This window comes from Podarcis gaigeae (assembly GCF_964106915.1).
Source record: "Podarcis gaigeae genome assembly, chromosome: 1".
Classification (NCBI taxonomy): domain Eukaryota; kingdom Metazoa; phylum Chordata; class Lepidosauria; order Squamata; family Lacertidae; genus Podarcis; species Podarcis gaigeae.
Genome location: NC_139678.1, coordinates 9,117,645 through 9,141,459, shown reverse-complemented (window position 1 = coordinate 9,141,459; position 23,815 = coordinate 9,117,645). Strand labels below are relative to the sequence as shown.

The 23,815-nt window shown below is 48.1% G+C and overlaps 1 protein-coding gene across 1 annotated transcript in view; it reads right to left on the bottom strand.

Annotated features, from left to right (window-relative positions):
• MNAT1 (MNAT1 component of CDK activating kinase) overlaps positions 1 to 23,815 on the bottom strand; it is a 144,165-nt gene that overhangs the window by 96,847 nt on the left and 23,503 nt on the right. Inside the window, exons 2-3 of the mRNA XM_083737633.1 lie at positions 6,450 to 6,602; positions 5,409 to 5,482 (exon numbers count right to left, since the gene is read on the bottom strand). Of these exons, the coding sequence (XP_083593759.1) occupies positions 5,409 to 5,482; positions 6,450 to 6,602 (227 nt within the window). The remainder of the gene's footprint in view (positions 1 to 5,408; positions 5,483 to 6,449; positions 6,603 to 23,815) is intronic.

The following is a 23,815-nucleotide window of genomic DNA, read 5'->3' as shown; positions in this document are numbered from 1 at the left end:
CTTCCGGGTCATGTGGCCAGCATGACTAAGCTGCTTCTGGTGAACCAGAGCAGTGCACGGAAACGCCGTTCACCTTCCTGCTGTGCTTTTGAACTGCTAGGTTGGCAGGAGCAGGGACCAAGCAACGGGAGCTCACCCCGTAGCGGGGATTCGAACTGCCGACCTTCTGATCGGCAAGTTCTAGGCTCTGTGGTTTAACCCACAGCACCACCCGCGTCCCCCAGTGTGGCATTAGGGCCCCCAAAAAGCATTTTTTAAGAAATAAAAACTAAGACAAGCCTTGTTATATTTCAGGAAAAACTTTGGATACCAGTCGCTGGGGTTCACAAGTGAGATGGGACTATTGCACTCATGTGCAATAAGTGAGATTGGACTATTGTACCTATGTGAAATATGTAAGTGGGCCTCCCAGAAGAGGCACTCTGTTAGCCATCGTGATAGAAGGAACCTGGACTGAATGAGCCCCTCCGGCCTGATCCAACTACAGGGCTGCTCCCCTTACGTTCTTATGAGCAGGTGGCTGTTTTGCAGGGATTTTAAAGAAGCCTCTCTTTTGCGTTCGGACAGAAGCATACTGTACGTTTCCAAACAAGAACCTGCCCACAGGGGCTGGGAGAGCAAGAAGGAAAATAGACTAGTGTGCAGCCGCTCTTTATCTCCTGGCCCATCTCTTATTGGCGGGGCTTACACACTGGCCTGCCTTTAGACATCTGTCAAAATATAATACAAAAAGCCCATTGTTTCTGAAGCCCAAAAGGTTTACTGCTCTTTGAATAGCAATCCCACTTCTGAAAAGCCAGACTTTCTTCTGCGGTGAAAGAAAAATGCTCTGAATTGAAAGGAAGGAGCATTTTCCAAGCCGCTATCCAAAAAGGGAGGGGAGTGGCGTGAAGCTAGAACTGCAGGTGAACTACTATGGCGTAGCTCAGGGCCACAAGCTCAGTGGTGGAACATCTGGCTAAAGCCCTGCATCCCCAGGCAGGACTTGGAGAGAACCTTGCCTGCAACTCTAGAGAGTGGCTGCCAGTCAGTGTGGACAATACTAAGCTAGATTGTCATGGTTATGATCAGATAGATAAAAGATAGGGTGCAGCAGAAGAGGAAAAACAACAGCTCCGTAGAAAAAGGAGTGTGAAGTCAACAAAAATGAGAAAAAGACGAAACTGTGTTTTGACTGTATATGTTTAAAATATTGAAACTTAATAAAATATAATTTGGGGGGGGCACTAATCTAGATGGACCAGTGGTCTGAGGCAACTTCCTACATTACTATATTTCTGAGCTGCACAGTTTTTCCACCTGCTACTTAAGCCCAGGCCTCAAATTTAAGACTCGGGCACCCAGTTCCTTTTTTTTTTTTAAATATATTTTAAAAAAATATTTATTTATACAACAAGAAAAAAACAAGAAAACACACACACACACAAAAACACAAGTACCAAATTACACACAAATTACAAAAATAACCATAGACACATAATTTTCTTGGCAAACAATAAAACATCTATTTAAACACTAAAGACGCAACTTCCCGTCTATTCCATATTTCAAGTTCAAATTACTTATTGCCAATACACATTTTTTTTCATAATTAAACTTATTCTCAATAAATCAAATTTCTTCTCTCTACCTAGCAACTATTACTGAAGTTCCTCGAATGCTGCAACAGAATTTAAACTACTATATTTATTTTTCAGATATTCTTTGAAAACCTCCCATTTAGAAACAAATTCCTGTTTGGATTTATTCTTTATTTTTTCTGATAAACCATCTAATTCAGCATATTCTGTCAGCTTTTGGATCCAATCTTGTATAGAGGGGATTTCATTACTCTTCCATTTTGCTGCGATCAAAACTCTTGCTGCCGCCGTCGCATATAAAAAGATACCCTTCCTCTTTTGTGGAATATCCAAATCTGTTATTCCCAGGAGGTAGGCCTCTGGTTTTTTTATTGAATGAGATCTTTAGCATTTTTTGCAGTTCTACCTGTATACTCTCCCAGAATACCTGTATTTTCCTACATGTCCACCACATATGGTAGAATGTTCCTGAGTCTCCGCATCTCCAACAATTACTTGACACATTTTTATACATTTTTGAGAGTTTCCATGGTGTTAGATACCATCGATGTTGCATTTTTTGAAAGTTCTCTCTAATCGTGTAACAATTTGTGAATTTCCAATTGATCTTCCATAAATTTTCCCATTGGGCCATGGTTATTGAATGGCCAAAATCCTGAGACCACCTCACCCAGTTCCAGACAACCGCACTGTCTGGGTCACCTCGCCAGAAGACAGAGCCACTGGGCTTCTATCCAAGGCCCCTACAGCTTACAGACTCACAAGTTGTCAGGTGACACAAGGGACCCATCAATTGGCAGTGAGTCCTACAATACCTGCCCCCTGTTTCGTCTGGCCCGGGAGGGTAGGATTTGGACTGACTCCAGCTGCTGCAAAGGCAGCTTCTGCTGTTCAAGAGACTTACAGGCCACCGGGGTGAGGCTGTTGCTGGAGTCAATGAAGATGCATTGGCTTTTTACTAGTAACTGGATTGTATTCCTGTAAATTTTGTTGTTAGACCTTATCACGAGCTCCTACTACTCCTTCCTAGACAGAGAGAAAGAGAAGGAAGGAGCTACCCAGCCACGATTCCTGCCTCGAGCAGAGACTCTGCGGTTACGGGGAGGCACCAAGGCTGGGAGTGGGACTGTTCCGCCATCAGAGGGGAAAGGTAGCCAAAAGGGAAGGCAGGCATCCAGCCGCCAGAGGACTCGCAGCTCTATCGCCTCCTGGAGTTTTGATGACTCTGCTTCGCAATACATTGCCAGCTCCATCATTTTGAAATGGTTGAAATGGTGTTGGACGAGGTTTCACGAGCTCTACTTCCAATAATGGGCAATAACTACTCTGGCAGTGCTAGTATCACAGGAAGGACAGATCGTGAAGCTGAGGCTCCAATACTTTGGCCACCTTATGAGAAGAGAAGACTCCCTGGAAAAGACCCTGATGTTGGGAAAGATGGAGGGCACAAGGAGAAGGGGACAACAGAGGACGAGATGGTTGGACAGTGTTCTCGAAGCTACCAGCATGAGTTTGACCAAACTGTAGGAGGCAGTGGAAGACAGGAGTGCCTGGCGTGCTCTGGTCCATGGGGTCGTGAAGAGTCGGACACGACTAAACGACTAAACAACAACAACAACAATGCCCACAGTCACTTGCCCAAGACACCCTGATCACTTTAATAATATAGTTTCCTACCACTATTAAGGCTGGCATGCTTGTACAATATTCTCAGCCACTAGGGAAATTTCCCCTAAATGAAAAGCTGGCTACATCTTCTCCTGGCATATTTTTATTTTACAACATTTTTATTCTGAATCTTTCGACATTAAAAGCAGAGGAAAACAGCAAAAAAGTACAATGAACCAATAAATAATAATAATAAAAAGCAGGGCGGGGGGGGGGGGGGACCACAACCCAGGGTAAGCCAATGAAGCAAACACACAGTTTAATAAAGCTAATCCTTTAATGCTCCTTGGAACAAAAAGGTTTTAACACTCGGTAGAGATGTGGGACAGAAAACTTTCCACTGCTTTATTTTTCCATAGAAAATTTTCCATTTCGTAAGTTCATTAGTAGCAATGAACAGGTGCCAATTATAAATACAGCAAGGGACGAGTTTGGCAGTCCACAACATACAAGTAGAATCATATAATTGTAGAGCTGGAAGGGACCCAAGGGTCATCTAGTCTAACCCCCTTGCAATGGAGGAATCACGCTAAAAAATCCCCAACAGATGACCCTCCACCTGCTGTTTAGAAACCTCCAGCAAAGGACAGTTCAGCACTTTCTGTCTGTTCCACCATCGAATAGCTCTTAACATTAGAATAAACAAACTAAATTAATTCACTCCCTGGGACATCAGGAAAAAAATTCCAGTGCAATCTGACAATTTTCTGTTGCAAATTACCCTACAAAAATTAGTCTAATCTGCATGGTGGAGAATCGATTCAACATTTTTAAAAAAACAGCAACACCCAAATCACTGACCCTGGGACAGAAAGCAAAAGTAATGCATTATAAGGAACACTCCTGTCTGTTCTCATTTTCTGCACAATGGAAATTTCATTTCAAACCCTGGGTCTATTTGAGTTTGTTTGTTTGTTGGCTTGTTTGTTTGTTTGTTTGTTTGTTTTAAACCCCACGTTTCCCCAGTGCAGGACACATGGAGGCTCACGACATAAATTAAAAACAGACACATCAAATAAATTAAAAAAACCAATCCATTATAAAAAAATAAGTTGCCATACTAAAAGTAGCACTGAATTTAAAAAAACCTTTAAAAGCACAGCAAAAGGGGAAGAAAATATATAAGACCCACTATTAAAATACCCTTCCCCAACAGCCAATTAGTGGCCAAAGGCCTGTCTAAACAAAAAAAGTATTTGCCTGCTGATGAAAGGAAAGCAGAGGGGACATCAGTCAAGCCTCTTTCAGAAGGGAGCTCCACCACCTGGAAGCAGCCACTATTGCCCACTCCCGCATTATGTAACTATATCCTTGGATAGCTCAGCTGGTAGAGTATGAGACACTTAATCTCAGGGTTGATGGTTCAAGTCCCACGTTGGGCAAAAGGTTCCTGCAATGTAGGGGGGTGGAGTATTTGAAGGAGTCCCTTCCAACTCTACCATTCTGATAACCCAACTCTTTCACCTCACTTGCCCACCACCTCCCCAAATAATCTGCCCGGCAACCCCCTGCGGTGGCTGATTTCTCTTCTCTCGCCAACATATTCAACTCATCTGCCACTCTCTTGCCCTACCCCCCAAAAAGTACGAGCTCCCCACCAAAGCTAGAGAGCCCTCAGGCAATGGCATCTGTAGACCTGAAATCCAAGCAGAGAGAGAGAGAGAGATATATCCGGGCCTGCTCTTAAGCCTCCCTCGCTCTACATTAGCACCATAAAAAACCCGTTCCCAAAGTGGTATGCAAGGTCAAATGCTTCAAAGCGCTCCAAGCTACTGTACTTGAAGAAGTGAGAGGATGAAAAAGGGGCCATATGGCTTGTGTCACAGTAAACAAAGCCAATGGAAGCACAGATCCCCCTTTCTTTTTTATTTGATCTCCCCACCCTCTCTGTTTCTTCAGCATCCCTAGCGCCTTGACAAAGCGTTTTCTTTGGGTGAATTTGCTCCCTGCATCTCACACCCACTCCCTGCAACCCTGACAGCTAGAGACAAGACACGGTGCTCCAGTTGAAGAGTTTCCGATTAAAAAATGTAAAGAGATAGTAATTAGATAACTACTGGGTACCAAGACCCAATGAAAGAGATTCAGCTTTAATATTCTGCAGGGCCTGCAAGAGATGAAAGCACACCATGCATCAAATATGCAAGCATTAGGACTTACCAATTTCTTCAACTTCTTCCAGGAAATCATTATACTCCGTTAGACTGCAGAAGTCATCCTCTCTTTTGTTGTATCTGTGAGAGAAGATGAAATGAAATCAGCATTATGTTTGCATGCAATCGTACCAACGCCTGATGCTTCACCGTTTTTCCTGAGGGTCCAAGCGCCCTGGGCACATTTGAACTAAGCTCTTGAGCAACTTCAGGATCAGGATCAGGCCAAAGGCCCAGTCGGTCCAGCATCCTGTACTCGCAGTGGCCAGTCACATGCGAGACACACGGGAAGCCTGCAAGGAGGACCCAAGTGCGAGAGCACTCTCCCTTCCTGTGATTCCCAGTAGCTGGTATTCAGAGATAAAGTGCCTCTGACTGTAGAGACAGAACACAGCCAGTTTAGAAGCTAGTGAAAATATTTTTCCTGAAAGACAACAAAGCACAGCAAGGATCGAGATCCGAAGGGCAGTATGGCACCACTAAGACAACTGTGACTTCGAGTGTAAGATAAGCTTAGAGAAGCCTTTGCCAGATGTTCTGGACTGCTGCCAGCTGGTGGGAATTGTAACCTCAAACATCTGGAGGGCCAACCACGCAGTTAGAACTGATGTCTATTATATTGTAAAAAGCTGTTTCATAAGCACTTGTTATAACACAAATATCTGTAAATTAATTATTGGCATTAGGGGTTCCTCTAAGTTGGAATGTTAACAATCCAGCTTTTAAATCTTCCAACCTATGGGGTAAAAGTTCTAAGCCCCGTTTAAAGAACTGAGAGGGTCGTTGTATGCAATCATCAACCATAAGTGCAATTTAACTATGTTCTCTAAAACAAGCAGGTGATGAGATCACTGGCAACCATCAAAATCTCCATTTGGTCTGTCTCCACCGAAAGATGCCTTTCTTATATCCGGTTTGTATCTCTGGAGATCAACTCGGCAAACAGTTTAAACAGAGACCCTTCCACAAGCACAACCAAAGGGAATCTGGCCTTGACCGGCAGGGCAATGGAGACGGCCTCCCTTATTTGGGCCTTTGTGACACTAACATTTTCAACACCTTCTTCCGGATTTCCACCTCCTTGTCAACAGCTGGGTCCTCAAAGAGCTGCACTCTGAAGTTGCTCTTCCGCAAAGGGGTGTCGCACTCCTGGCAGTTCCCAGCCCCTCGGACAAACAGCAGCTCCACGCAGCTTTCACAGCTGAAAGAGAGAAAACAGCTGAATGCAGAAACTGGTGCTCTATTTATTTTTTAGAAAGAAAGAAAGAGGGGTGGGGAAATGCCACTTCAGCCTCACATAGTTGCTGCTGAGGGTTCTTGCATTTGTCTCCTGCTCTTTAGGGCCCTTCGAAATGGGGGCTTTTTCGTGGGTGCATTCTGAAGATGGCTTGAAAACTTCAGCTAGTGCAGAATTCAGCGGCCAGGTTGCTCACGGGGGCAGGATGGTTTGAGCACATTACACTGATCCTAGTCCGACTGCACTGGCTACCAATTCGTTTCCGGGCCCAATTCAAAGTGCTTGTTTTGACCTATAAATGGCTCAGGACCATAATACCTCCATATGAACCTACTTGGACCCTGAGATCATCTTCTGAGGCCCTCCTGCAACACGAGAACGAGCCTTTTCTGCAATGAGTCCCCAGGGAGGATAGGCTGGTGCCTTCATTAGGCACCAGGCAAAAATGTTCCTCTTTCACCTGGCCTTTGGCTGATGCGACATCCAATGCCCTTTTAAAATATGTCATGGAAGGGGGGAATTATTGGGTTGTTTTTGTTTTTATTATGTATTTTCTGGGGTTTTTTAATATTGCGATTTTATGTTCTGAACCACCCTGAGATCTACAGGTATAGGGCAGAATACTAATTTAATAAAATAAAACAAATTCTGCAACATGTCATTGGTGCACTAAGTATTGTCATGGTGGTAGATTTATACTGGGCTGTCCACACACCATTAAGAACATAAGAGCCTGGTGGATCCAGCCAATGGTCCAGCATCCTATTCTCACAGTGGTCAACCAGAGACTCCATTGGGAAACCAAGAGCAACACTCCCCTCTTGCAATTTCTGGTGTTCAGAATCATTACTTCCTCCAAACCCTTACCCTTGCCAGCCACCCTGAATGCAACGGGTAGAAAAGTGGGAATTAAATGTAGTTTAAATAAATGAATTAATAAATGAAGAGGGAGCATCCCAGGGTGTGCAGTCGAAAGAAACAATCACAGACCACATTGTGGTTGACTGTGAGGCTGCGCTGGAGTGATGGCAAGCTCCTCTTCCACAAGAGGCTGTTACGCGCAATAGAAAAAAGGGCAAAGCGGCTGATTTCGCAAAGGCTGACCCAACCATATAAGAAAATGCTCCTCACCCCTGATCTACAAGGTTAGGAAATGAACGACAACGGCTGGTTTTAAATGAAGGTCAGAACAAGCGAGTTGGACTGGATTTTCAGAAGGAAGCAAAACTTCTTGAAATACGTGAATACGTGTTCTCAGGCTATTACAAACGAAGGCAGCAACAACAACAACAACAGCCACTTTGGCCTGGGGGATGAGGGGTGAGATGAGATAACCAACGCTGGGCAGGTCAGAAATCCCTGTTTTACAAAGGAAATCTCCACACAGAGCTTAGGACGAATGTACGGAAACCAAGTGGTTTTGCACAGTTTGCAAATCATTGCTAAACTTCAGATTTATTTATTTTTTTAAGGAGAGGAAAAAAGGTTGGTGGAGCAATGGCATTTAGGTCTGGAAAAGGCCTACAGAGCCGCTGACAGTCAGTGTAGACAATACTGGCTTGGTTCACACATCATGGTAAGCCAGAATGGAGTTTACCCAGGGCGGAGGAAGAGGAGTGCGGGGGGGAACACACCGCCCCCAGCAGCGCAATCCCAGTGGGGTGCCATCGCTGCAGCCCCCTTGCCCGCTCTAGGTGCCACACCCCCACAGGCATCATGCCACGCCCCCAGGACGCATGTCACACCCCTGTGGGCAGCGCGCCACGCCCCCGGGACGCGCACCAGCCCCGCCAGTACATGCTCTCCGCTCCCCGGTGCCAGAGCAAGAAGCTCCGCCACTGAGTTTGCCATGACCACGCAAGCAGGCTGGCATGCAAGGAGGAACAGCTTGTACCAACTAGGCTTTTCTCCAGGCTTAATAGGTCAGAGTGGGAGGAGAGCTAAGCCAACACCTAACACAGCAGATCATCTGAACTTAGGATCACAGTTAAGGTGTCTGCTCCTTAACCACACCTTCTAAAAATTATTTTTATATTGGACGTTAGCATCCAAAGACGTGCTCTACGGGAAGTTGGTGACAGGTACCAGGCATGTTGGCAGACCAACTCTGATTCACGAAGATGTATGAAGGCTGGCAACATCAACCCCACCCTGTGGGAATCCCTTGCAGTCGACCACAGCGCCTGGAGACAGACAGACAGGTTGTGCATCCACAGGAGTGACCAGAGGAGGAATTACCACTGGGAGGAGCAAAGAGAGAAGAAACGCTATGGTGCATCTGCAGCAGCAGCACCGGACGCCCTCAGCTGCAACAGAACATGTCTCTCCCATATCGGACTCTACAGCCACAGCAGGTGCTGCAACCTTCTAACAGTTTTACGTCACCCCCAAAGGCGCAATCCTCCATTGTTTCCAGAGACGGACAGATGCCAACACAGAATTTTATATATATATTAAATGCTGTGATTTTTTTTTCATTGCTGATGCTTTTATTGTGAAATTGCTTTGAGATATTTTATGGGTGGCAAGCCATAAATGGAATGAATGAATGAATCAGTGGTAGGCAACCTAAGGCCCGGGAGCCAGATGCGGCCCCATCGCCTTCTGAATCTGGCCCGCGGATGGTCTGGGAATCAGCGTGTTTTTACATGAGTAGAATGTGTCCTTTTATTTAAAATGCATCTCTGGGTTATTTGTGGGCCTGTCTGGTGATTTTACATGAGTAGAATGTGTGCTTTGATTTAAAATGCATCTCAGGTTATTTGTGGGCACAGGAATTCCTGGGCACAGGAATTTGTGGGCACAGGAATAATTTTTTTTTTCAAAATATAGTCTGGTCCACCACACGGTCTGAGGGACAGTGGACCAGCGCACGGCTGAAAAAGATTGTTGACCCCTGGAATGAATGAACAAACAACCATTCCAAGCTACTGCGTTGACCTAAAAATCCTGTAAAGGTAAAGGTAAAGGTACCCCTGCCCGTACGGGCCAGTCTTGACAGACTCTGGGGTTGTGCACCCATCTCACTCAAGAGGCCAGGGGCCAGCGCTGTCCGGAGACACTTCCGGGTCACATGGCCAGCGTGACATCGCTGCTCTGGCAAGCCAGAGCCGCACACGGAAACGCCGTTTACCTTCCCGCTGGTAAGCGGTCCCTATTTATCAACTTGCACCCGGAGGTGCTTTCGAACTGCTAGGTTGGCAGGCACTGGGACCGAGCAGCGGGAGCGCACCCCGCCGCAGGGATTCGAACCGCCGACCTTTCGATCGGCAAGTCCTAGGCGCTGAGGCTTTAACCCACAGCGCCACCTGCGTCCCTGGGGCAGGGCAATTGCTGTGGGTTAAACCACAGAGCCTGTGGGGCAGGGCAATTGCTGTGGGTTAAACCACAGAGCCTAGGACTTGCCGATCAGAAGGTCAGCGGTTCAAATCCCCACAGCGGGGTGAGCTCCTATTGCTCGGTCACTGCTCCTGCCCACCTAGCAATTTGAAAGCACGTCAAAAGTACAAGTAGATAAATAGGTACCGCTCCGGCGGGAAGGTAAACGGCATTTCTGTGCGCTGCTCTGGTTCGCCAGAAGCAGCTTAGTCATGCTGGCTGCATGACCCGGAAGCTGCACACTGGCTCCCTCAGCCAATAAAGCGAGATGAGTGCTGCAACACCAGAGTCGGGCACGACTGGACCTAATGCTCAGGGCTCCCTTTACCTTTACCTCAGTAAATGCCAAGACACGGTCTGGCTTCGCGTGTGCTCCAAACAAAACTGCAGAGCTAAATGGCCCAATGGCCTCACTCTGCATAAGGAGGCTTCTTCCTAAGCTCCCATAGAAAGCTGAGGAGGAAAAGGTCACGGAAGAAAAGTGCTGGGAAACAAGGGTCGAGAGATTGTGTGGAGAAAGTCTGAGGGAAATATTTGCACCCGACCACCACCTGCCACACTGCAGATACGTGGCTGAAATGCAGTGTCTGTAGGTGTGGGATCCAAGGGAAAGAGAATGAAAGGTTACGGATTCCCCCCCCACCCAACCCGTTGTCTAGCAGCAGCAAAGCCCTGTTTGAGCAACACTGCGGTACATTTCGCTTAGGCTGCATGCCAGCACTAAAGACCAGGACAAATAACTACAAAGACATTGTTGGCTAAACTGTCCCAGCCTGAAAAGGGGAACGGGAGTGTGTTGGGGGGGGGCGTGGGTGAGAGAGAGGGAAATGGTTGGCCACAGCCTGTTCAACCCCAATAACCAAAGCCGGTCTCCTCTAGAAGAGGTCCTGGAGGCAGCAGGTTTGTTCCAACATCAATGCACACTTCTCTGCCAGAAATCTTGTTGCAGCAATCATTTTGCAAGCCTGAAATTGAGAGAGGGACAGAGGGGGAGGCAGGCATGCTACAACTGGGTCTTTCTGTGACCCCCCCCCCCAAGCACCCTTTCCCCTCTCCAGCACGCCAAGGATATAAATAGGCCCTCTTTGGACAATAGGAAGTGACCGCGACAGGTGTAGCCTTGCTTCCTTTGGCAGAGTGAAAATTTTCCATAAAGGGCAGCGTTCCTTATGCCTGCAGAGCTCTTAAGTAGGATAACATCTAACAGGTGTGCTTTGCCCCACAGCCAAGAAAGTGGACAGTGATTGGGGGTGCTGGGAGGAATGCTTGACAAAACTTCCTTTATTTTTTTATATTCTTATGCCAGCTTTCAGGGGATAAGGATACTAACCCGCCCAAGGCAGCTCGAAACTAAAATACAATACACCCCAGCAATAAATTTATTAAAAGCCTACAGAAAAAGGCCAATGAACAGCCCACACACCCCAAAATCAGAATAAAAATCTGCAGAATGCAGCTTTAAGAAAAAGTAGTGGGGGGGGGAGAACAGAGTCTCTGGGGCTTTCCAAACCCTTAGCAGCGATGGGGCTGCCAGAGTGTGACTGACAAAAGGTTCCAGAGACCGCTTTTTAAACAGACAGCTGCTCTGCCTTACTGGGAAGAAGAGAAGGCCAATATTTACACATGCATACAGGATTGCAAGCTTACACTGGCATTACTAGCCGACAAAAATGTTTACTGCCCATTCATTAGTCATTTGTGGCACAGGAAATAATAATAATAATAATAATAATAATAATAATAATAATAATACAGTGGTACCTCGGGTTAAGAACTTAATTCGTTCTGGAGGTCTGTTCTTAACCTGAAACTGTTCTTAACCTGAAGCACCACTTTAGCTAATGGGGCCTCCTGCTGCTGCCGGAACACGATTTCTGTTCTCATCCTGAAGCAAAGTTCTTAAACCGAGGTAATATTTCTGGGTTAGCGAAGTCTGTAACCTGAAGCGTCTGTAACCCAAGGTACCACTGTATACCATGATCAGTGGTAGTGAAAGCTGCTGAAAGGTAGGGCTAGGGAAGATTTCCACGCCTGAAGGCCTGGAGAGCTGCTGCCAGTCAGAGCAGACAACAGTGAACTAGGTCAGGGATCAGCAAGCTTTTTCAGCCGTAGGCCGGTCCACTGTCCCTCAGACCATGGGGGGGGGGGCGGACTATATTTTGAAGGGGGAAAATGAATTCCTATGCCCAACAAATAACCCAGAGATGCATTTTAAATAAAAGGACACATTCTACTCATGTAAAAACACACTGATTCCCGGACCGTCCACGGGCCGGATTGAGAAGGAAAATGGGCCACATTCGGCCCCCGGGCCTTAGGTTGCCTACCCCTGAACTAGGTGAACCAATGGTCTGACTCAGAATAAGGGGATTTCCTGTGTCCCTATGTCCCCTTCTTAACTGAAAAATGGAGCGACCACTCAAACTGAGGTGGGGGGGGGGGAGCCTCTTCTACTCCTCCACTCCCAGCCCAGAAGTGGCAAGAGCTGGTGATTCAGCAAGGAATGTGTATCAAAGGTATGGCTAATGTCTTCTGCACTGGGACTGCAATGACTTTCTCTGCTCAACCTAAATATTTGGATGGCAACTTAACTGTGTTCGAGACATCGCAAATAGGCTTCAGGAAGATTATTTCAAATGTTTGTTCTACCCTCTCGGATAACATTAGAGTGCATGTTAAAGCAATACGGCTTGCTTGAAACTCAGCAGTTGTTCTGGGTCAGCTGCCTATAAAAACAGAAATGATGGTACAGCAACGATAGGACAGGGCCTATTTCTACCAAAAATCAGTATTGGCAAGCTCCTGGGCAAATGAATTAGCCTCTACACAGCCAGACACCTCCATCTGCCCCAACTGCAACAAAACATGTCTCTCCCGCATCTGTCTCTATACCCACAGCGGGCACTGCGACCTTCCAACACTATGAGTTTGACTTCATCCCCAAAGGCACACTCCTCCATTGTCTCCCGAGATGGACGGATGCCAACAACTTATCGCAACATGCCTTTCAAGCTCATAGTTCAGTGTAGAGCACGTGCTTTCTGAGTTCAATCCCTGGCATATCATGGTAAAATTGACAGTAAATCCCTCTGCCTAAAACCCTGGAGAGATGATGGCAGTCTGTGCAGACCAGCCTTTGCCATTGTGGCACTTTCAAGATGTTCTGAACTACAACTCCCATCATCCCTGACCACTGACCATACTGGCTGGGGCAGATGGGAGTTGTAGTCCAACCATCTTGACGGTCCCAGGTTGAGGAAGGCTGAGGCAGACAATACTGGTCTATATGGAGAAATGGCCTGACCTACTTTACGGAAGTTTACAATGTTCCCTACAGGCCTGCCATCATCACACCTCAGACCAGAATTGTTCCTATCCAAACAATTTTTATATTCCTGGGGGGTGAGCCAGTGAGGCCCAAATACACGCCATTTCTTTTAAAAAGAGCTAATGTTCTATGAGAAAAGCAAGCACTTGCACAATATGTACGCACTGCCAGATTAAACACAAAATTTACCCAAGGTGCAAGAAGGACCACTTCAAAATCCATTAGCATGTTGGGCAAACAGATGTACTTAATGCACCCAAGTGTGTGGGGGGGGGGGGAGAGAATGTCCACAATCTTTCAGTATGTCGTCCTGGCATGGGAGCGTTGGCAGTGGAAGGAAGCTTTTAAAAATGAGTAAGGATCGTTGCAAAAGTCTTTACCTTGGTCCCCCCCCCCAACCGATGCATCACCTCCAGTTCATCCGAGACACAGTTCCTAATACCAGTTGCCTCTTGGCTGTCAGAAGCCAAGACAAACAGCTTTGACAAAAGGCAAGTTGGGGGGGGGGGAATAAAGAACGCTGGTTCAAGGAACAGACCAGTTCATTGCTCAACTTCCTGCTCAGTGAGGAACTCACAGCCTACCCTTCAGCCTGAGTGTTTTGTTAAGACTCTCATGGGCCGTACAGCTACCTACTTATTTCACCCACGCTGTATGAGAAAGACACCCCACCCCTGCGCCCAAGGCACTGGTTTTTCTAAAGGAAAGGAAATCCATGTAACTCATGATGATTTTTGAGATTCCGTCATTCAGGGCTTGTCTACAACTAGACACAATGCTAAAGGCGTGTCCATATTTACCTTTCTCATTCTCCCAAACAATTGCATCGGGGTCTGCTTCCACACTTCCTTTCTACTCTGCATCAATCTGGGAAAGAGCTACGGCTTAGCAGGGGAAAGGTTGCAGTTTAATGGTGGAGCATCTCTTAGCATGCCTAAGGTCCCAGGTTCAATCCTGAACATCTCTTGAGGAGGAAGGGGACTACCTGCTGCCTGAAGCCCCAGACAGCTGCTGCCAGTCAGAGTAGATAATAATGAACTAGATGAACCAATGGTCTGTCTCAATATAAGGCTGTTTCCCCTGATTCTAACTTCTCAAGTGCATCGCTATCCAATTTGTCTTGTGTTGTCTTTTTCTTATGCACTCAACAAAGAAGAACGATGAAGGCCGGCACTCAGAAGAAGAATATACTGGACTAGAAAAGGAGTTTTAAAAGGGGGTCCAGTCTTTCATGTTGGGAGTGGTGGTCTAGTGAGATCTGAAAAGACTCTATGCTACAACTGTCCGTCAACTGAAAGTGCTTCCCCAAGGTCAGAGCTGCCCGTCAACATTATATTTCAAAGTTCCCCTAACTTCCCAAGATTTCACAAAAGGCTTTGTTTTCTCTCCAAGCGCAAAAAGGTCAGGAGTCAGGGCTCTAGATCAGACCGTATGGAAAGTTTTTACATCCCCGTAATGCTTTGCGTTCAAGTTCTTATCTAGAAATCTCGCTCAGAGTCACTTTTGCAAAGTGAGGGCTAGTCAGCTTCAACTTCAAGATATACAAGAATTGGGGGGGGGGGGGAGAGAGACACACACTTTCTTTCCTTTGATATTGCACAAAGCACTAAGCCAAGAGGAGCTGTATACCCTACCTGAGTGATGAGGCACCGAAGAAGGAGGGCTCTCCTTCCTTGGAGGTTTCTAAGCAGAGCTTAGAATAACCTGTCATGTTTGATGTGGCTGAGATTCCTGCATTGCAGGGGGTTAGAATCATAGAATCATAGAGTTGGAAGAGACCACAAGGGCCATCGAGTCCAACCCCCTGCCAAGCAGGAAACACCATCAGAGCACTCCTGACATATGGTTGTCAAGCCTCTGCTTAAAGACCTCTAAAGAAGGAGACTCCACCACACTCCTTGGCAGCAAATTCCACCGTCGAACAGCTCTTACTGTCAGGAAGTTCTTCCTAATGTTTAGGTGGAATCTTCTTTCTTGTAGTTTGGATCCATTGCTCCGTGTCCGCTTCTCTGGAGCAGCAGAGATGTCCTCTATGTGACATCCTTTTATATATTTGAACATGGCTATCATATCACCCCTTAACCTCCTCTTCTCCAGGCTAAACATGCCCAGCTCCCTTAGCCGTTCCTCATAAGGCATCGTTTCCAGGCCTTTGACCATTTTGGTTGCCCTCCTCTGGACACGTTCCAGTTTGTCAGTGTCCTTCTTGAACTGTGGTGCCCAGAACTGGACACAGTACTCCAGGTGAGGTCTGACCAGAGCAAAATACAGTGTGGGTTTGTTAGGTTCACCTTTAAATGCGAACTTAATCAAGTTTCTCCTGTACTCATATGAATATTGCGAGGATAGAACGCTATGCCTTGATCAAGCCTTTGAAAAGGAGGCTAATGTTCAGCGGCTTCCACTTTTCATGGCAGTCCTGCAGGCCAGGGAGATAGGAACACATTTACTGAGTTGTTTCAGGGTGGGGAGTCCTGGGGTTTTGCCTCCTGTGGATCTGCCTTAGCTGCTTGAGGGGAGGAGAGCCTGTGGCATCTGAAGTTCCACTATGTAGGTTAGTAAAGAGTGGCTGGGGAAACACAGCCAGATAGGTGGGGTGTAAATAAAATTACTACTACTACTGTTGTTGTTGTTGTTGTTGTTGTTGTTGTTGTTGTTAACTCCCAAAAAGGAAAGGGAGAGAGCATCTCCAGCAGGGGCTTAACAGAAGACTCATTAATAATTGGTTAACTGGAAAGTTTTGAAAAACCCACCCACCTTACTTGTACAACAGGTTGCACAACTTGTGACCTCTCAAGCCACAGGTCCTTCCTTCCCCCTCCCCTGCCACGTGCTGGTTTCTGTGGTCCCACACAGGGACCAAACACAAAGGGCAAACTGAACCCATAGAAGGCTGTCAGTGGGCCTTGTCCCACCTTGCAAACCACTAGAGCTGGGTGATAATATACAGACATACCTTGGTTTTCTAACAGCTTAGTTCTCGAACATTTTGGTTCCTGAACGCCGCAAACTCTGATGGGGCTATTCCGGTTTGCAAACTATTTTTGGAAGGAGGACATTCCTGCCGCGAATCCGAAGCTGCACTTTGCTTTCCGAATGTTTTGGAAGTCGAGCGGACTTCCGGAACGGATTCCATTCGACTATCAAGGTACGACTATACTACAAAGGTGAAAACCAGCTCAGACATTGTGATATATCAGTATATCGCGGTGTTTAGCTGGCGATGCATCACAAAGTTGAACCCCAGATATCGCCCAGCCCAACAAGCCACCAGCTGACAAAGGCCCACTCTGTAGGAAAGGAAGGTTGGGTACTTCAACCCGGCAGGCCAAACGAGGCTCTCCTCTTTATCTGACCCTCGGAGGTCTCTCTTGGAGACACTCGCAGCCACATTTGCCCGCTGGGGTTTCTTCACACCCTTCTGGAGTGCCTTTTTGCCCACAATGGACTCTGGCAATGCCTCTGGAAGGTGCCCGAGTGTGTGTAGAATAATAATAATAATAATAATAATAATAATAATAATAATAATAATAATAATATCTTTATTGTCATTGCCCCCTCTCAGGGACAACGAAATTACTTGGCTGCTCCATCCACCCAGATAGGGCACTCCACTTAAAATCAGAACAACTATAAAAACACTAATTAAAACAATATAATATAATACAGCAAGGAAGATTAGATGACTTCAAAGTCCAGGTTTCCCATTCAGGGCCGAGATCGCTCTGGAGAAGAAGCTGTTCTTGAGACGGCTCGTTCTTGTCATCATCGTCCTGTATCTCCGTCCCGACGGCAGGAGGTCAAAGAGACAGTGACCAGGATGCGATGGATCTCTTACTATGTCCAGTGCCTTCTTCTGGCACCTTGTGGCATAAATCTGCTCTAAGGTGGAGAGTGGGCAGCCAACAATGCTCTCTGCTGCCTTCACAACTCTGCACAACCCCATCCTGTCCTGGGTAGTACAGCTTCCGTACCACACACATAAGCCATAAGTGAGCACGCTCTCAATGGCACAGTGATAGAAGGCAAGCAGCAGTTTCTGCGGAAGATGGTTTTTCCTTAGGATTCTTAAAAAGTACAGTCTCTGCTGCGCCTTCTTCACAAGCCCCCTTGTGTTGACACCTATCATGCAAAAGTAATATCTGCTTAATTGCCCAACCCATCTTTGCCTGCCCAGCACAGGTATGTGGCCTTCAGACAATCTCCCAGCAGGGAATGGGAACCCTGGAGCTGAGAAAAGTCCCTATCCCCCATGATCCAGGACATCCCTCTTGCTAAACGGATGTGGCAACATTTTCGAGCGGGTGCCTGAGGGCCACATAAAGCACCTTTAGAGGCCCTCCCTCCAGCTACACGCCATATGTCACCCACCCCTGACGTAATTCGCTCCATCCATTACTGGCAGCGGCACCCACTCCCCTGCCATATGCCACCCTTGCCTAGGGGGAAACCCTTTGACTCCCGTCAATCATCATTAGCAATCTCAAGCTCTCACATGCCTTCTTTTAAACGTCTGTGATTTCAAAGACTCTTTTCATAAATCTTTCAGATCCCCATTAAGGAAACCCGCTTCCTTAATTTTCTGGCTTTTATCTAGAGCCGAGCTGCTTTCAACCTTTATAAACCACACGCAGCGGGGCGGACAGGGGGGTGGGGTGGGGAGAGAAAGGTGCAAGGATTTACACTGGTACGTCAAGCTTCTAAAATAGGAGAACAGGGCTTGGCGTAAGAATGCCTCTCGCCTTCCCCTCATGGTCTTGCAAAAGGGCAGGCAAGACTTGAAAAGAGCACTGGGTGAAGTTACACAGGAATATTTTCGGCTTCTCTGTGCTTATTTTCTTTTAGAAGTACTTTGGTTCTACAGAATATGAAAAATAAAAACAGGTACCGCCGTATCCTACACAGGATTTCTGAACTCAGAAGTCCAATCGACACCGAGGGATGATCCAAGGTTATTATTTTTTAAAGAAAGATTCTTTTTTTGGCCAATTTGAAATCCACCAAATGTCATTCACAACAAGGGCACCCTATAAATATCTGGGTGCATGAAAACCAAAACTGCAATTACTGCCAGCAGACAGCTTGTGTGTGCAGTTCCAAAAAGGTTTCGAAAAAGGCGGCAGATGAAATCTTTGGCAAGCGCAGCAGAAATGACTGCCCCACCCCAGGTGCTTCAATCCTTAGCCCTGATCCAGTTCCCTGCCACCTACAAGTCCCATTTCATCTTTCTTTCTCTCTCAAAAAGTTTCAGAAGTGGAATCCAAAATACCGTATTTTTCGCCCCATAAGACACACTTTTTCCCCTCCAAAAATGAAGGGGAAATCTGGGTGCGTCCTATGGGGCGAATGCAGGCTTTCGCTGAAGCTTGGAGAGCGAGAGGGGTGGGTGCGCACCGACCCCTCTCGCTCTCCAGGCTTCAGGAAGACATCCGCAGCCTGGGCAGCCCTGCAGGAGGTCAGGCAGGGATGTCTAGGCTGCGGATAGCAGCCTGCTTCCTGGAGCGTCGGGCGCCCTGAAAGCAGAGCGCCCGGCGCTTCGGGAGCGCATCCGCAGCCCGGGCAGCCCTGCAGGAGGTCTGGCAGGGATGTCTAGGCTGCGGATAGCAGCCTGCTTCCCGGAGCGTCGGGCGCCCTGAAAGCAGAGCGCCCGCCGCTTCAGGAGCGCATCCGCAGCCCGGGCAGCCCTGCAGGAGGTCCGGCAGGGATGTCTAGGCTGCGGATAGCAGCCTGCTTCCCGGAGCGTCGGGCGCCCTGAAAGCAGAGTGCCCGCCGCTTCGGGAGCGCATCCGCAGCCCGGGCAGCCCTGCAGGAGGTCTGGCAGGGATGTCTAGGCTGCGGATAGCAGCCTGCTTCCCGGAGCGTCGGGCGCCCTGAAAGCAGAGCGCCCGCCGCTTCGGGAGCGCATCCGCAGCCCGGGCAGCCCTGCAGGAGGTCCGGCAGGGATGTCTAGGCTGCGGATAGCAGCCTGCTTCCCGGAGCGTCGGGCGCCCTGAAGCAGAGCGCCCCGCGCGCCGGACAGACATCCGCAGCGTGGGGAGCCCTGCAGGGGTTCCCCGCAGGGCTCCCCACGCTGCGGATAGCAGCCTGCCGCCGGGCGGGTGGAGCGCCCTGAAGCAGAGCGCCCCGCGCGCCGGACAGACATCTGCAGCGTGGGGAGCCCTGCAGGGGTTCCCCGAGGGGTCCCCACCCTGCGGATAGCAGCTTGCCACCCGGCGGGTGGGGCGCCCTGAAGCAGAGCGCCCCGCGCGCTGGACAGACATCCGCAGCGTGGGGAGCCCTGCAGGGGTTCCCCGCAGGGTTCCCCACGCTGCGGATAGCAGCCTGCCGCCTGAGGCAGACATCGGCCAGCCCCACAAGCTCAGGGAGGTGCAGCGCCCTTCCTCGACCTGGTTTGGTTTCCCCGACCTGCTTTTGGGGGGGAAATAAAGGGGAAAAAATTTTCCTTTATTTCCCCCCAAAAAAACTAGGTGCGTCCTATGGGACGGAGCGTCCTATGGGACGAAAAATACGGTAAGTCTTGGTTCCCTGTATGTCAGGCAGCCAACAATTTTTGTAGCTCAGGAATTTGAAGAAACAAAAGGAAATCAGTGCAGTTTTGAAATCAGTGGTTAAAATCAATGCGGTTTTTAAAGGTACAGTCTACTGCCTTGATTCAAAACGATATCTAACCAGAAACACCTGCTTCTTGATCTCAGGAACAGGATTTTAGGAGATATCCAAATTCATAGCAAACAAACAGCTTTCCAAAATATATAGCAGATTTGTATGTATATAAACGGGACGCAGGTGGCGCTGTGGGTTAAAGCCTCAGCGCCTAGGACTTGCCGATCGAAAGGTCGGCGGTTCGAATCCCTGCGGCGGGGTCCGCTCCCGCTGCTCGGTCCCAGCGCCTGCCAACCTAGCAGTTCGAAAGCACCTCCGGGTGCAAGTAGATAAATAGGGACCGCTTACCAGCGGGAAGGTAAACGGCGTTTCCGTGTGCGGCTCTGGCTCGCCAGAGCAGCGATGTCACGCTGGCCACGTGACCCGGAAGTGTCTCCGGACAGCGCTGGCCCCTGGCCTCTTAAGTGAGATGGGCGCACAACCCCAGAGTCTGGCAAGACTGGCCCGTACGGGCAGGGGTACCTTTACCTTTTACCTTTTATGTATATAAACTGCCTGGGAGGTCCTTGCCCAGAAAGGTGGCACTGAATTCTTAAAACTACATAGATAACCTCTGTTTTTCATTGCTGGTTTGTATTTAAGTGCGAGTCTCTCGCATATTTATTTACGTATTTCCTTTTTGTTTATGAATCGTTTCCTATGAAACAACTCAAAGCGATTTAACAATAAAAACATCGGCGTTGAAATACACACAGAGGACTATGTCATATGTTTCACAACTGCTCCAAATCCAACACAGATTCAGACTGGGATTTTTTAAAAAATCTCCACTTTAAAAGACTGGTTGAAAAAAGGAAAGTCTCCAACAGGTGCCAAAAGGACAGAAGAAATTGTGGCAACAGGAGGGAGTTCCAGAGAGTAAATGTCACTACACTAAAGTCCTGATTCCAACATCATACCGAACAGACATCCCGGTGTGATGTTATCTCACAGTGGTCGGCTGGTCATATAAGGGGTGAGATGATATTTTAGGTATTCCAGCCCCAACGTAGCAGGACCCAGATTCCTGACTCCCCAAATCCCTGCTCAGCACGTGCAGGTGCAGCTGCAGAAGCGTCAAATGGACTCTACTGCTGCTTCTGGATCAGGTTCCCCACGGTATTGCCCTTCTAGAGCCAGTATGGTGTAGTGGTTAAGAGTGGTAGACTCGTAATCTGGTGAACTGGGTTCGCTTCCCCGCTCCTCCACCTGCAGCTGCTGGGTGACCTTGGGCCAGTCACACTTCTTTGAAGTCTCTCAGCCCCACTCACCTCACAGAGTGTTTGTTGTGGGGGAGGAAGGGAAGGAGATTGCGAGCTGCTTTGAGACTCCTTTGGGTAGTGATAAAGCAGGATATCAAATCCAAACTCCTCCTCCTCCTCTTCTTCTTCTCCTCCTCCTCCTCCCTCTTAGCGCCTGGCAGTGCCCTGTAGCATTGGGAAGCTAGATCACCAACACAGCTCTCTGCGTCATCACGCCACCAGCAGCTACTGTGTTTGGGTCTCTGTGCAACAGGCTTCAGGCACCAGGCCCATTGGCAGACCAGCTCTGCGCTACAAAGATGTCTGCAAACGTAGACGTGAAGGCTGACAACATCAACCCCGCCGTGTGGGGAATCCCTTGCAGAAGACCACAGTGCCTGGAGACAGGCAATCAGGTCATGCATCCACAGCAGTGAGCAGAGGAGGAATGACCACTAGGAGGAGCGCAGAGAGAAGTGCCGTGGCGCATCTGCAGTGGCACAACGGGACGCCTTCATTTGGCCCAGCTGCAACAAAAATGTCTCTCCTGTATTGGTCTATACGGCTGCAGCAACCTTCCAACAGTTTGACTTCACCTCCAAAGACACACTCCTCCATTGCCTCCCATCAGACAGATGCCAACAACACCAGGACTGATACCTTGAAGCGAACTAGAAGCCAGTGTTTAACACAGGGGTAAGAATGCCAGGAAGGGACGCGGATGGCGCTGTGGGTTAAACCACAGAGCCTAGGACTTGCCGATCAGCAGGTGGGCAGTTCGAATCCCCATGATGGGGTGAGCTCCCATTGCTCGGTCCCTGCTCCTGCCAACCTAGCAGTTCGAAAGCACCTCAAAGTGCAAGTAGATAAATAGGTACCGCTCCGGCGGGAAGGTAAACGGCATTTCCATGCGCTGGTCTGGTTCGCCAGAATACGGCTTAGTCATGCTGGCCACATGACCCGGAAGCTGTACGCTGGCTCCCTCAGCCAATAAAGCAAGATGAGCGTCGCAACCACAGAGTCGGCCACAACTGGACCTAATGGTCAGGGGTCCCTTTACCTTTACCTTTAAGAAAGCCAGGGTACAAAACTAAAAAAAATTGGCTGTTGAAAGGGTTCCCCCATCCCACCTCACAGACACATGTAGGCTTTCTAGGGATCTTCATGACACAGCTTCTCTGAGCCACTCTCCCTCGGCCGCTGTCTCTTAGTTCTCCCAGGGGCTCCTTACTTGTCTTTCGAAAGAAATCTACTCTGCAAAAGACATCCGAAAGTTGCTTGGGAAAATATATTGCTTCATATCTCGTTTCTGTAAATTCAGCTACTATAACGTTCTTATTGATTGCCCTTTTTTATTTAGGCCTGATGTACTGGTCTAAGGAGACATTCACATTCAATCAAGTTGGTTATGTACAGTCTCCAAGGGCTTATGCAAGCGCTCATCACCAAAAGCAGGAAGCAAGAGGAGACACGTCAGCGACTCCCGGCGGCCGTTTGAATTAGAGGAGTCCATAGCTCTCAGCTGCCTCAAGCTCCAGGTGTTATCCGCCCCTTGCAGAGGAAATATATGGGCCTGTACTTTGGATGTTATGCCAGAAGCTGGGAACCGGAAGCGCAAGCCCTGTACTCGAGGAAAGCGTCCAATTTGGCCATTTCCCCAGGAAGTGGGAATATTCCTACAGGTGTCCCTGGACTCTGATAATGCCTGAATGGAGGATAGAGAGATCTGTAAGAGTCTAGCCTACTGTACAAAGGTAATGTTTTCATTTGTTGCTCCACCCACTTTTGCCTCTGGCCCCGCCCATCACAGGCATATGCCCCCCCCCCCCGCCCCGCCAGAATGATGCTCAGGAAAGGATGTTTTTATGTAAGCCGCCCAGAGTGGCTGGGGAGGCCCAGCCAGATGGGCGGGGTATAAATAATAAACTATTATTATTATTATTATTATTATTATTATTATTATTATTATTATTATTATTATATTTTTAAAGATGAAAAAAGGTTCCACACCCCTTGTACTACAGTAACCATTCCAACGTTTCATTCTGCTCTGGAGCTATAAAAGAAAATGAATTAATCCATCAATTGTTTAGAGCGGTGGTTCCCAATGGTGGTCCGCGGACCTGAGGAGGTTTGAATAACCTACCCAGGAGGTCCGTGGCACAATTCACATAACAAAAACTACCATAGGGATATGGAAATTTTCAGAAGTTGGGGGTCCATGGCTTGGCTTTTGGTTGAGAGCACTTGTACCCCTCAGCCAAAAAGGTTCTCAGAGTGGCTTGTTGTTGTTGTTGTTGTTGTTCAGTCATGTCCGACTCTTCATGACCCCATGGACCAGAGCACACCAGACACTCCTGTCTTCCACTGCCTCCCGCAATTTGGTCAAACTCATGCTGGTAGCTTCGAGAACACTGTCCAACCATCTCGTCCTCTATCGCCCCCTTCTCCTTGTGCCCTCCATCTTTCCCAACATCAGGGTCTTTTCCAGGGAGTCCTCTCTTCTCATCAGGTGGCCAAAGTCTTGGAGCCTCAGCTTCAGGATCTGTCCTTCCAGTGAGCCCTCAGGGCTGATTTCCTTCAGAATG